The 13,864-nt window shown below is 35.1% G+C and overlaps 1 protein-coding gene across 3 annotated transcripts in view; it reads left to right on the top strand.

Annotated features, from left to right (window-relative positions):
* The window catches only part of LOC106102715 (synaptic vesicle glycoprotein 2C-like), an 11,997-nt gene extending 1,743 nt beyond the window's left edge, over positions 1 to 10,254 (top strand). For 2 of the 3 annotated variants that reach the window (XM_013282266.1, XM_013282265.1), the window contains 10 exons: positions 2,432 to 2,519; positions 6,085 to 6,246; positions 6,493 to 6,655; positions 6,869 to 6,990; positions 7,313 to 7,557; positions 8,260 to 8,417; positions 8,854 to 8,977; positions 9,309 to 9,592; positions 9,723 to 9,850; positions 9,928 to 10,253. In XM_013282266.1, the coding sequence (XP_013137720.1) occupies positions 2,441 to 2,519; positions 6,085 to 6,246; positions 6,493 to 6,655; positions 6,869 to 6,990; positions 7,313 to 7,557; positions 8,260 to 8,417; positions 8,854 to 8,977; positions 9,309 to 9,592; positions 9,723 to 9,850; positions 9,928 to 10,031 (1,569 nt within the window). In that variant the 5' untranslated portion in view covers positions 2,432 to 2,440 and the 3' untranslated portion in view covers positions 10,032 to 10,253. Of the gene's footprint in view, positions 1 to 2,431; positions 2,520 to 6,084; positions 6,247 to 6,492; positions 6,656 to 6,868; positions 6,991 to 7,312; positions 7,558 to 8,259; positions 8,418 to 8,853; positions 8,978 to 9,308; positions 9,593 to 9,722; positions 9,851 to 9,927 lie in introns of all 3 variants that reach the window. The other variant, XM_013282267.1, reaches the window with a different exon arrangement.
* Positions 10,255 to 13,864: the final 3,610 nt, after the last annotated feature.

The following is a 13,864-nucleotide window of genomic DNA, read 5'->3' on the forward strand; positions in this document are numbered from 1 at the left end:
GAAGAGGAAAGGTTGGGAAGGAAAATTGGATTTGACGGTGGAGGAGACGCGTAGTAAGTGGAAATATCCTCTTTATGTACGTCTCCTCCGTCAATGAAGGGTAGGCAACGCATCTGCAATTGCTGTTGTTTATGGGCAGCGGTCGTTTTCCTTTTCGGTGGATTCAGGTGGCCGCTTGCTTGTTTGCCACCTTATATTATAAAAAAAATAGCCTTCGCTTGACTATGGCACGCCAACATAATATATGCGATATTAAGAACATCGCCAGTTTCTCGCGGCTAGGCGCAAGTTGAATTAGGGTTTCATCATCTCGATCATCGACATCATCTCGATCTTCTACTTTGTTAGGAGTTTCCATACATGTTGTCCTCATCTTACTAATATTATAAATCCGAAAGTTTAGATGGATGGATGTTTATTAGAGTTTGTAACCTAAATTGCTGAACGGATCTCGATTACATTTAGTATAGAGGATATTCTGGCTTAGTTACTTTTGTTTTTTTATTGCTGCAATATAACAGGAAAGGATTCTAGGAACTGTGTTGCAACATCATTTTTTTTTATTGTGAAATGATAAGAAGTTAATTATTTTTAACAGTATGAGAAAATAATACTTGTAGCTTTTTGTGTTAATTCAACACCTGCCGTTATCCAATTAATTCATTGACATTAAATTTTTGGAATGCATTCTGTGTAAACCCGGAAGGCCCCGGTTATACCAGTTTTGATAATATAATATTTTTTTATCGTATTATTGATACATGTACTTCATTGTTAGAAAATAGCAACCTCATTTACCTAAGATCGTTAACGCATACTAATCTATCTTATAAATACCAAAAAAAATCTTTGACGTTTTTAACATTTATTTCCGAATATCCGATAGCGAAATTATCTTTGCCCATAGACTTAAATAAATTAAAAAGTTAAGTTTATTCAGCTGTAATTTAATATTTATGTAATGTTTATTTTTTTCTTCCTATCATCGCCAAATATATTTCTCGAGTATTGTTATTGACTCACCACTCACCAGTAACCTTGTACATTACTAATATAAAAAATAACCTCACCAAAAGTTACGTAAATGTATTTATTTTAAGAAAAATATGTTATATTTTAAGTTAAGCCTCAGCTTAACTATTCACAAATGTTTATCATTAAAGTATACGCACTTATGATAAGTTCTCGAGAAATATTTACGCCGCCCCCTGGTGGCGAGATTAGTGACATCTGAGCACTCCGTTATCACAGATAATGTACGAAATGAGTGTTTACATAATTAGCGGAAAACCACCGTCTACGATACAATCGTGCGAGGAAACACTTCATGATATTGTTACGAGAGCAGGGGATAGAGTTAGAACGCCTTAAATTTTCTTCTTAAAGTTATTCGCGACTTACAATAACAAGGAATCAGTGCACTCACACTGTTGTTTCTTAACATTTAATTTCACAAAATACAGGAATATTAACACAGAACACCACTGGCACTGTAGCACTTTCACTTTTATTCCGCGGTCACTTAATCTTCTTCGTAATTCGTTTAGGACTTCTTTTCACAGTTCACTTTTCAATATATGACTCCCCGAGTCACTACTGACTCCCCTTGTATACCCCGAATTTCGATCTTCCTTTCGTTATTAATTAATCATTTTATTCCAGAACTCTCTCGATAGTTCGTACATAAATTTCATAATGGAACATTTTCGATGCCGTTTCGAATGTTCCAGACATCTTTTCGCGAACGTCATTTTCGCTAATCGCGGCGATCGAACACTCTAGGAACAGCTCGATTATTCTTCGGATATGAATTCCGATATTCATCAATAGATGACGTTGCTACAATATGCTAAAGTGATTGATTTCAGCGGAAAATCGTGTACTCCACCTATCAGTAATTAGTCTAGACAGATTACAAGCAATTACCAAATTGTTCACGGAACGAATGAATTATGAAAAACACAGACCTCATTTGAATTGATATGACATGAAAGCAAAATGAAAATCAGATCAAAACATTTAACAAATCTTAGGAATTTCCTCGTTTAAATACCGAATTAATTCGATTTAGCCGCTCTAAAGTGCTTCACAATGGACAGGTTCTATCTCTTGTATGAAATAAATGTGACACAGCGGTCAGTGATACAAAAACTTTACCCCAAAAGCTCGCTAAAACGCAATAATAAGGTAAACACATCTGTCTCAAAATGCTGTCAATAAAGTGTACCAGGCTAATCATCGTCCCCCCTGCCTTATCCTACTCCCGTAGGGCCGGCGCAACGGGTATTCGTCGTCCAAAGCACTCTATCATCCGTCATCTCAGTCATCACTCCCTCCTTGATCATGCCACTTTTCACGCAATCTATCTGTCTCTTTCTAGGTCTACCTCTACCGGTGTATAAAGTGTAACAACCTGTTGTTTGATTTTCAGGTATACAAAATGAAGTCAAAGGGAAAATACGAAAACGATGCTAAAGCCGAACTAACAGTGACACTCGATGAGGCTATGACGCTAACAGGTTTGAATAATTTCTATATTTTCTGGTATTTTAAATTTACCACACTAACTTGGCTCTGAGCCCTTCGATGGTGATATATTGTACTATAACACTAAAAAGTAGACGTGAATTTGGGTATAGAGTAGGGGTAGTCTAAAACCGTAGCACACATTACTAAAGGGTGGGAGTCAGAAAGTTACAAAAAATATCACGTGATTAATAAATAACCTCCAATCAAAGATATCGGTATATATTACGTAAGGTATTAAAAGTAATAAATCGATACCGCGCTGGAGTGAGCGGCTCAACACTAAATCATCGGCATACACGTCCCATCCCTATGACAGCTGTCAATGACATTCAGCGCGCCAATCCAGGCGGGGATAATAATTAAATTATTGTAAAATAATAATACTATTGTCTGAAAGTACGATGTGATTTTCTAAAAGAAAGTAATCAATAAAACTCTTATTTGTTTGTTAGAAATTTGAATATATTTGCAATTGCCGATTCCATAATATAAAAGGTTTCCTTATTACTCGGTACATATTTTAATTAGGATGATTTTACGTTTAAACGCTACTTGAGTTATTGCACTCGACAATTACGACCATGAGATGCCTCGTTAATATAGATTAGATATCATTCTTACACATGATTTACGGTGTCTTATTAAAGTTGTGTAAGATCTTTTTTTAATCTGTTTACATTGTCATTTAAAGCGTAATCAGTGAATTATTATATTATTCATAGTTACTATTATCAAACACTAGCTGTTCCCGTGCGACTTCATCCGCATGAAATTATGAAAATTTTATTTTGTTTACATTTGTCAAATTATCAATTACAAATGTCAGAATGACATGACATCATGACAACCTTGCTTCCTTGCTGTTGGCAGCAACTTATGATCTCTTTCCCACATTAGGGTTTTTATCCAAAATGTTTAACCCCTAAGTTTAAGGGCGTTAAAATACCGGCGTTAAAATAACCTAAACCGTGACGCAAGTGTAAGGCTTTTTAATTGGTTATAACTGTTATTGTTAATTGTTAATCTGTTATTTTTCAATAAATTATTTCAATTATTTCTATTATTCAATTATTTTTATTAAAAAAGGATTATTCAAAAATATGCAGTTATTGCTGACATCTTAAGCAACAAAGAAGTGTATGTTTACGCTTTATTATAATAGTATAGAAGTATAGATGAAACATAGTCAGCAGTGGAAATTTAAGTTATAAAAATTTCAAGTTTTTCTTGCCTCTTAAGTTCTACTATATTGTATTAGATCGATTAAAGAGCCCGAATTAAATTTATTTTATTAACTAGCTTTTGCTCGAGACTCATTCCGCATAGAATTAAATAAAACAAAAGTGCGTAAAGCGTATGTGCTCTTTTAGGTTATCCTCTACATAATATGCCAAATTTCATCGAGATCCATTCAGCAGTTTAAGCTACGAACTCTCAGAAACATCTATCCATCCATCTAACATCATTTGTAAGATAAAAATGTGATTATTCTTATTTTAGGGTAGCTAATGGTAAAATGGTATAGGACTACGTAGTCATCCAGGGTAATTTAAACATATCCCACTAACCTATATTAATTCTAACATGTAACAAGCATCCCAATTGCATGTTATGAATAATTAGCAATAATTAAGTCATTAGGTCGTCTTATCACGCAGTATATAAGCCACCAGCTGCTATTTATCTAAACTATGATACTCGTATACATATGTTTACATTTCACAGGTCAAACTTAATACTACACAATTACGTTCTGTTTTGTAAACAGGTTTCAGCATATAACAAAGCACATAAAATCTTCTAACCAGTTTTATAGGATACTAGCTGTTGCCAGCGACTTCGTCCACGTAATATTAAGATAAAAAGTCGTCTATAATATGCCCGTCTATGTCGGCTACACTTCAGTGAAAGTCCGGTCGAAATTAGCCCAGTCGTTTCAGAACAAACGCGGCTTACGGACTGACAGATTGACACAATTTTTTTAAATGCGATTTTCATTATCAGCAACTTTGGAAATTCGGAGTTTCTCTTTTTATATTACAAACATACACTCCAATTTTATTATATGTATAGATAGATTAGCAGAATAATGCTTTTTTCCTGCTTTTGGATTTTAAAGCATTGAACCTCGTGCGGTTCATGCATATTCGTAATTGAAATAGATTGTATAATCCACAGATAATATGTTAATATACTAGTGTAATCAATTCTGTTGTAACCTCCTGTAATATATATTTTAAACTGATTTATATTCTTCCTAAATGACAGTATTGAAGTGGAAACAAGCCAGTAAAATAGAGAGTACTATCATGACAGCTACTGGTATAATGTATTCACACGTGCCAGTAAAATGTCAACGAGATCGTATGACCCCTACCTCAAATTATACATGGGAGTAGCTGGCACGTTCCAGTAACCGGCATGCAGGTATGCCAGCTCCTCGGATGTGGCTTTAACTATTGAAGTCAAGGGCCATTATTACCTATGATTTTCTCTAAATAACCGTAGCATTAGAAATTACCGTTCGGGAAATTCCCAAGAACAATATTTGTTGATCGAGTAATGACGCTAACATCGTGTGATTGAGGTTACGTTGAGAAAATATTTACAAGAGATTATAATTACGTCAACTCTTTTAATTTTCATAATAACTACCGTTTTATGATTGTATAAGTACTGAAAATAAATTGTTAGATCGAATTGAAACACAAAAACTGCGTTCACAGTTTTGTTTTTGTAATTTAAAATATTTTTCGAGTTTCACTATTATAATAAGACTTTTCTCAGCATTTACCCTAATAGGAACTCCCTTTCAAAATACATGAGCTTAATAGCATAGAAGGAAAGTTTTCCGTAGATCACCCTTTTTCTGCAGATCCCCTCCACCGTCGATTAAGCGTAGGCAGCTTGCTTTTGAGGATAAGGGAAGCGGTCACTTCGCTATTTCCGCGAAATGAAGTGGTCGATATCCGTTTGCTACTTAAGATATAAAAAAACTAATAAATTAACTATAACACTGCGTTCACTTTCAAGATAAAGTGCACAAGGGTCAGCTGGTCATCAGCCGCGTCTTAAGACGCTCGTTAGTCGTAGGTAAAATACTTAGTTGCATAATATTGAAGCAATCAGATTGATCAGACCTGACTCACGGATCACTGACCTCCGCGAATATGTTGCAAATGAAACAAACAGATGACTTCTTAGAAGACGTGATTTCCTCTAAGTTTGTCACCTAATGGTGAATTTGTATTAACAATCAACATTGAGTAGATTTGTTGTTGAATTTGTATTTTAATATATTGATTTGCAACAACCGTAACATATTTACCTAGGTTTAGATTAACTTTTGCTTTTATAGATTTACATTTTATCAGAGTAACTATCTTTATCAACGTTTTCTGTATCGTTTTCAGTACTCATACGACTTTTAATAGACTTTATATGTATATTTGTATGAGTACACATTAGTGTATTTCAAGGTTATACAGAAATCTATAGTACATGAGGTAAACGTACCAGTAATTGATAACCGTAATAGTTAGTACATTTGTTCAGGTTTTGGGGTATACAATATATCGCACATGCTGCTGAGCGGACTGATCCTGATGGGCGTGATTCTGCAGAACCTAGCTCTGGGCTACGTGCTGCCGGCTGCCCAGTGCGACCTACACCTCTCGCTGCAGCAGCGCGGCTGGCTGGCTGCTATACCATTCTTAGGTAATTACATTATCGAAAACGAGAAGGCAAGTCAGATGTCTAGGAAAACCGCATGTATGAACGGATGAAACTACTTAAAGAATGCACTAAAGAACTGAACCGCTTCACGACAGCCATCTCACTCGAAAATATATAATAGATTTTCTAGTTTTCGTAACAGGACTCAAGCCCTTCGGTGTCAACGAATACGATCTAACGACCTTTGAATTTCTCCACTTACAACTGTAATGTTTTGTATTCTTCTAGCTGTGATCCTGACGTCGTACTTCTGGGGCTGGCTGGCGGACACACGCGGCCGTCGACCTGTGATGCTCTTCTCTATGGTCGTATCAGTCGTCATGTCCACACTCGCCAGCTTTGCCCCGGATATCATCTCGTTTGCTGTTCTCGAGTTTCTTTCCGCCATCTTGTAAGTAGATCGTTTATTGTTTATGATCTAGATATTTTTTTAAATTTCGAACGAGCAATTGATAAGCTTTTTGTTAACCGTCTATCCAATACATTTGAACAGAGCGCATGAGTTCTACACAGCTCATCTAAGATATATTACGGCGTCTTTATGAAACAGATAATTTCGTCTGTCTTTGTGTTGAATTTTGAAGTAACCCTTATTGTGTTGCAGCATGTCAGGCTCTACTGCGGTGGTATACACATACCTCGGTGAGTTCAACAACCTGCGACACAGAGACAAGATGGTAGCCTTCGGGTCGTCCTTCGTGGGTATCGGTACTGTCGTCTTGCCAGGTAAATTGAACATTATAGTTTTAGTATTAAGGTTTTGAATCAATAGATTTTTTTATAAACAGCAAGAAACAAATTTGACTTGGAAATTGATTCTGTTCATTTGTAGAAAGTATATATAGAAATGCTCAGAGGTTTCATTTAAATGTATAACAGGATATAAAAATAACTTTTTGCAACAGACTGAGGTCTTTAAGGGAGATCCTTGTAGATATAAAATAATTTTGCTACATAATATTTGAATAATAATGGAACAATATTGATTACACCAGTGATCTATTTCACGTAATTGCTTGTTTTGTAAAAAAAAAGTTGTCTGCTTCAGGTATCTCATGGCTTATACTTCCTCACGACTTCGCTTTACCGATTCCCTTCCTCGGCATCGCGTACCGTTCCTGGCGGCTCCTGATAGTGGCCTGCGCAGTGCCTTACTTCATCAGCAGTATACTCCTGATCTTCGCACCGGAGAGTCCCAAGTTCCTTTACTCCTCTGGACAGTACGATAAGTGTTTGAAAGTTCTGAAGAGTATCTACGCTATCAATAAATGGATGCCCGCAGATAATTATCCAGTAAGTATAAAAAAAAAGTATTATTTTTATTGAATCATGTTTTATATGCAGAATATTAAACTAATGCGCGGTTCACACTTGGACAGTTGCAACTACCAACCATAGATTGCCTTACTGGTACCAGTTAGCGTTCACACTGTACTATTTGATTGAAAGTCCAGTTATTGCGAGCTATTGGCCAAGTGTGGACCACGCATAAAAAACCGTTTACAGTGTTTCTTTATTTTTTAATTTCTTAAATCTTTGAACTTTTCTTTAATTAAACTTCACCTATAAAAATGGTACAGCTTGAGCAAGTTCTGAATGGCAGAATCTAATTAATGATTATGTGATTGGATTGCCAAAGTCTTAAGACTATTGTCACTTCCCTTGTTATTTAAATTTCAAATTCTTATAAGTAGCTAAATATAGATTGTCTATAATTCGAAAAAAAAAAGATGAATGAATGAATATGTATTTATTGCCACAAAATAGAAATTACATAAAAGGATTTATTTTAAGAAAACACAATCGTAGCAAAAGGTAGCCAGCTTAGCGTATGCAGGACGGACTAAGCCGTTCCTGCGCTGATTTTCAACTGGCTCCTTCGCACTCAAGTAATATATAGCTTAACTATTAGGGTAACCGGTCCTTCTAATTACATACCTATACAGAAATAAAAATTGATGGTGAATTGACTTCAAATTTTTCTTTGTATTTCAGGTAAAAGCCCTCGTAACGGATACACATTCAGGTAAATGCGAGCCCGCGCCTGTGTCCGTGCTAAAGTCAATGCGGGACCAGACCGCGCCGCTGTTCCGGCCGCCGCTGCTGCCGTGGACCACACTCGCCTGCTTCGTGCAGTTCGGAATATTCGCCACGTAAGCATATTGCTGTTGTTGATAATACAATGATTAGATGGAGTTTTATGGACCAAATATGCACCGCTCTTAACACAACTATACATAGCGTCATACATGTTGTATGGAATCGCACAGAGTGGAGAAACACCCTTCGAGATAGTGTCAAGGAGAGTGGTCGCGACCCTCAGGAATGAGGAAACGATCCGGAGAGAGAGATGGAGTTTTAAACGCACCCTTTGTTTTCTTCAAGCTTACTTTTTACTAATATTATATATACAAAAGTTTAGTTAGATGGATTTTAGAGTTTGTAGCCTAAACTTCTGAACGAATCTCAGTTAATTTTGACATAAGGAATTTCTATTAGTAATTTCTACTATCAAAGTCCATCTTAGTAATGTATTATGTTAATATTTCACTACACAACTTCTCTAATTGAAGTATTCAATGTTGCCAGTACTAACGGCTTCTACGTGTGGTTCCCGACGATTTTGAACTCGTTGGCAAACCACGGCGCTACCGACATGAGGATCTGCGACATACTAGATGCTAGTAAGGCCTCCGTGCTCAACGAAACAGTGGTACCTAAACAAATTTTATTTAACCTCATTAAAAACGCGGGCCTTTGACTGAACTATCGCACAACTTTAGTCGCGCTTTGATTGCCATGACCTTATATAGAAGTGCATACTCGACTTTTAGTTGTGCAACTAAACAGTTGAATTGAAAGCGAAACAATCGACAATCAGTTGTGCGATTGTTTTGTTTATTGTCCCTCTAATTCTATCTTTACTATACTCGTAGTGACTCCTGTATTAATATTGCAATTCTTCTTAACAATCCTTTTAAAAAAGTAGAGGTAGCATTAGTTCACATTTAAAATTAATAATTACATTGTTCCTCTATCCATAGGTAATCTGTGACGATACAATGAACACTGCTACATTCGAAAGGTCCATTTATATTGGCCTAGTATTCTGCTCCATGTACCTGATAGTAGGCTTCGTGGTGGACTTGGTGGGGAAGAAGATGATCCTCGTGTCCGTGCTGTCTGTCACCGGCGTGTGCGGCATCGGAGCGAACCTTGCAGCCAATCAGCATTTCGCTGTGGTACTGTTCGCCATCTTCCAGATGTCTGGAGCGTGCATTGGTCTCATGAATGCTGTCAATGTGGAATTATTCCCTACTAAATATAGGTTAGTGCTTTCATATGACTTTTTTTTAATCTGTTGAATTACTTTGAATTTAACTGATCTTAGGTTCAGATTACACGTAAAACGGAACGAGTTTTTGGCAAGTACAAAAATATGCGTGATTTTTTTTTAGAGCTATGGCAATCTGCCTGTCGATGATGATGGGCCGCGTCGGCTCTATGGTGGGATCTAACCTGATCGGACTGTTCCTCGAGACAAACTGCGGCGCCAGCTTCTATCTATTTGGAGGGATTATTATCGGTAATTTCCGTAACTACGTATAAAGTTAAAAAAAAATAAAAAAGAATAAATCATTATTAACACGTAATATTTTACAGTTTGCGCGGTTCTCTGCCTGACACTACCAAACAAGAAGCGGGAAATCTCTGCAAAGAAACAGACAGAAGAACCAGCTCAAAACGAAACCCACGAACCGGTATGAACCGGTAACAACCGGATAAATGGAACCGGAATAAAAATAATACTCAAGTTTAAGACGACTGTAAGAGGCTTTGAGAGGATTGAAAATGATTTTGTAGTGCCATATATAAATGACGAAAAGTTTATTTTGTGGTTTACTGTGTGATATTTTCAACCTCCTTAGACAAATACAGGACAAGTTAGTTGAATTAAGTAGTCCAATTAATTTAAAACATTCTAAGTTAAAATCAGTTTATTACTTATGTTTCGATTTAACATTTTAATTTATTGAATATTGTAAATATTAATATTAAAGAATAAATAGTTGTAAACGTGTTTGTTTTCAATAAAAATAACAAAGTATTTTCCTTAAGGCGTCACGTTTTGTTGACGATATCACTGTAACCAATTAAACTACTATTAAATGTAAATGAAAAAATGTAAATAGTTATTGATTGTAGGTAGCTATTGAACTTAATTACACAGTTTTATTTTAAACTAGCTTTCGCCCGGGACTCCGTCCGCGTGGAATTAAAAAACAAAAGTGAGTAGCCTTTGTGTTTTTCCAGACTATTCTCTACATCTTTGCGAAATTTCAGCAATATCCGGTCAACCTTTTAAGCTACAAACTCTAACAAACATCCATTCATCTAAATTTTCGCATTTATAATATTAGTAAGATTAACTGTCGCCCCCAACTCCATCCTCCCTGAATTAAAAATTAAGTAGCATAAGTGTTCTTCCAGAGTATGATTTATGCCAAATTTCATGGAGATCTGTTTAGTCGTTTACGAAATACCTTATAACAAACATTCTTTCAAATAAACAAGCTAACCAAAAAAAATTAACAACATTAATATACCACTTACAACTTAAAATTAGCAACGAGGCATATTTTCCGGCAAGATACAAAATGTCTGAACAACTTGTTGCTCTGCGCAGAAAACATGCGCGGCAACATAACCTCAAAATTGAAAATTCCAACTCCTGAAAATGAACAGTGATTATGAAAGCAAGTTTCCGCCCGCCCTTAGCAACGGAACTGGTAAGTTCTTGGTATCCGGGAAACCCAGGAAGAGGGCAGGAAAATTTCAGTGTTGTGGGCGGTTTGACTAGGGCAGCAGAAAAGCTAGGAGGTATGCGGTAACCACGTAGCAACGGGATACCGCGCATGCGTAATTATTTTATTGATTTTTCTATCAATGCACAGATGTAATATGAAATGGACAAGGCAGTTATAATGTGTCTTGAAATGTATAACCGTATTGCTAAGGCTAAGAATGTTGTTCAAAAATACACATTTGTATTGTTTGACGGTAAAATTATAACTCTGTTCTCAAAAAGGTTATGTGAAAGTAAAGTTAAGGTTTTGAATATAATCTTTATTTTTCCAATACCTTCTCCAAACTAAACTAATTTCAACATTCTTCCATTTTCCTAGTATTTCACTTGAGGAATTTTTCTACACCTACGGCTGTCTGTTCTCCTTGTACACGGCATGTCGTGAAAAGTTTTGGCGAGCTTTCCAAAGCTTTTCCGTGGAAAGCTTGCAAGGAATAAACCTGGGAAAATGGATATTTAAATAGTTCTGTTACCGTTAATTCATAATTTTTAACGTAATAATTTAGTTCTTGTTGTCAACATTTATTTTGATAAAATTTTAATCTACTTGAAAATTACTGTATTATAATTATAACTATTATAAAAATTTAAACATGAAACACGTTCTAATTCTTTAGTTGTGTACTCAACAATCAACAATACCACCTTGCATCGACCTCCAAAAAAATAAGCAAAATGCTTTCCAAGGGCATCTGTACACTTATTAAAGCTTAGAAGAGGGTCTCTGTAACCTTGACACACTTTTTATAATGAAGATCTCAAGTATTAAGAAGAGCTATTGAGAGGTGTAAAAATATCGGCATATTGAAAGTCCATAAGTTTCATCGCATACTTTATCGACGTCTGCACGGTATATTCTTTGTAATGCACTGGATGTTGATATTCTCTGTGTTTATTACTGATATAAATAAATATACATCTTGATAGACATTTGTTTATAAAAATTATTTACAGTAACATATTTTAACCTACAAGTAGTTTATTTTTAGAATAACATAATTTTATTATAATAAAATATACAAGTATAAGAAAACCGACAAAAGTTACCGGTTAAATGGTTAGTGTGTACGTGGCTTTATACTAGTGACAGTGACAGTTGTCTCTGACAGCAGCAGCTGACGGACCTGTGCTTGACTTTGATTAATTTGTGACATTCTGCTTCTCTTCACCATTAACGATTTCTATTTAATGTCTTCCTACATTTTGTAATTTAGAAGACAACGATCGGAAAACGTGAATTTGTGGAAGAAACACGCGAGTGCGATCTGTGAAATAAGGTGAGTTTTCGTCCATTTTTAAAAACAAAATAAGGCACCCTTGAATATTTTCAATTATCTCCAATGTATTTGATGTTGATGGTAATATTTTGGTAAGTTAGTAATGTTATATAAATTGCAATGTTTATAACAAACCACATTTGCATTACGATGTTTGATTTTGGGATATTCTTTTAATTTACTCTAATTACATGGTATACTTTTGGTATGCTATTTATTATTATTTTTTAAATGAAATATTCAGTTAAAATGATCAAAGTATCGAAGCTTTATGACATAGTTTAGTTAATTTGAATTTAAATGACTTATTTATACTTCTGTTTATTAAAACATAAAAAGTTTTAACTAATATTTAAAAGCAACATTATAGCAATTTTTTTTGTTATTTCCAACCAAATTAATCAACAATTCATATTCAATATTTGCATTGTTTCTCACTCCTTCACCATTAGTAGTTTTTCTATGCTTTTGGTAGTATTTTCTAGATACTAACCATCAATATATTGCACAAGTTATTGAACATTAATTCTTTGTAGTATTTTACTGTAATTATTATTAGTTTCTATTATGAAAACACTTGTCTAAAAACATACTACTCTCTTTTCCCATTGTGCTGAGTAAATCAATAGAATCCAACAGCAATGGGAAAAAATCCCATTGATTGGTAGGACAATCCCATATTTTCAAAGGTAAAAAGAAATGAAAAATGTTTTCTAGGGTTTTAGAGAGTTCAAAAAGTCAATGTTATAAAACATTTTGCTTAACAATTATAGCTAAAGTAACAACAGTAGAACCTCAATAACTCAAACCTTGGTAACTTAAAACCTCTATAACTTCAATAAATAATATGTTCCCTTCCCATCAGAGCTCAAAACCTCTATATCATAGACGCTTGATAACTTAAAACCTCTATCATCATCATCATCATTACCAGCTCGCTATACGTCCCCACCGAGGGGCTCGGAGCGTACCCTGAATTAGGGCGATTAGGCCATAGTCAACCATGCTGGCGCAATGCATGTTGGTTGACTTCACACATATCTTTGAATTTCTTTGCCGATATGTGCAGGTTGCTTCACAATCAGAACCTTTATAACTTAAAATATTTTGTGTTTCCCTTGGACTTTAACTTATTGAGATTCTACTGTATTTTCCACAATTTGTAGTTGTATTTAAAAACTAACCACTAATCTATTACCCTATCCAAAAAAACCGTTAATGAATAATCCTTTGCTAATGGCTTCGTGAAACCATATAACAAAAGTGTATGTAGTTGAGAGTATCTGGTTACTCTGTACACGCAAATCCTATTACATAGGTGTGTCCGATTCCTTGTTCTAAAGAGGTTATGTTTTGTGATTTATTTTAAAAAGTTAAACTAGCTTGCATGTGAATAGTATGATGTTTATAATCTATTGGGTGAAATAATTATTTGGAAAAGGTGAATTATTTCATA

This window comes from Papilio polytes, unplaced genomic scaffold (genome assembly GCF_000836215.1).
Source record: "Papilio polytes unplaced genomic scaffold, Ppol_1.0 DF823912.1, whole genome shotgun sequence".
NCBI lineage: Eukaryota > Metazoa > Arthropoda > Insecta > Lepidoptera > Papilionidae > Papilio > Papilio polytes.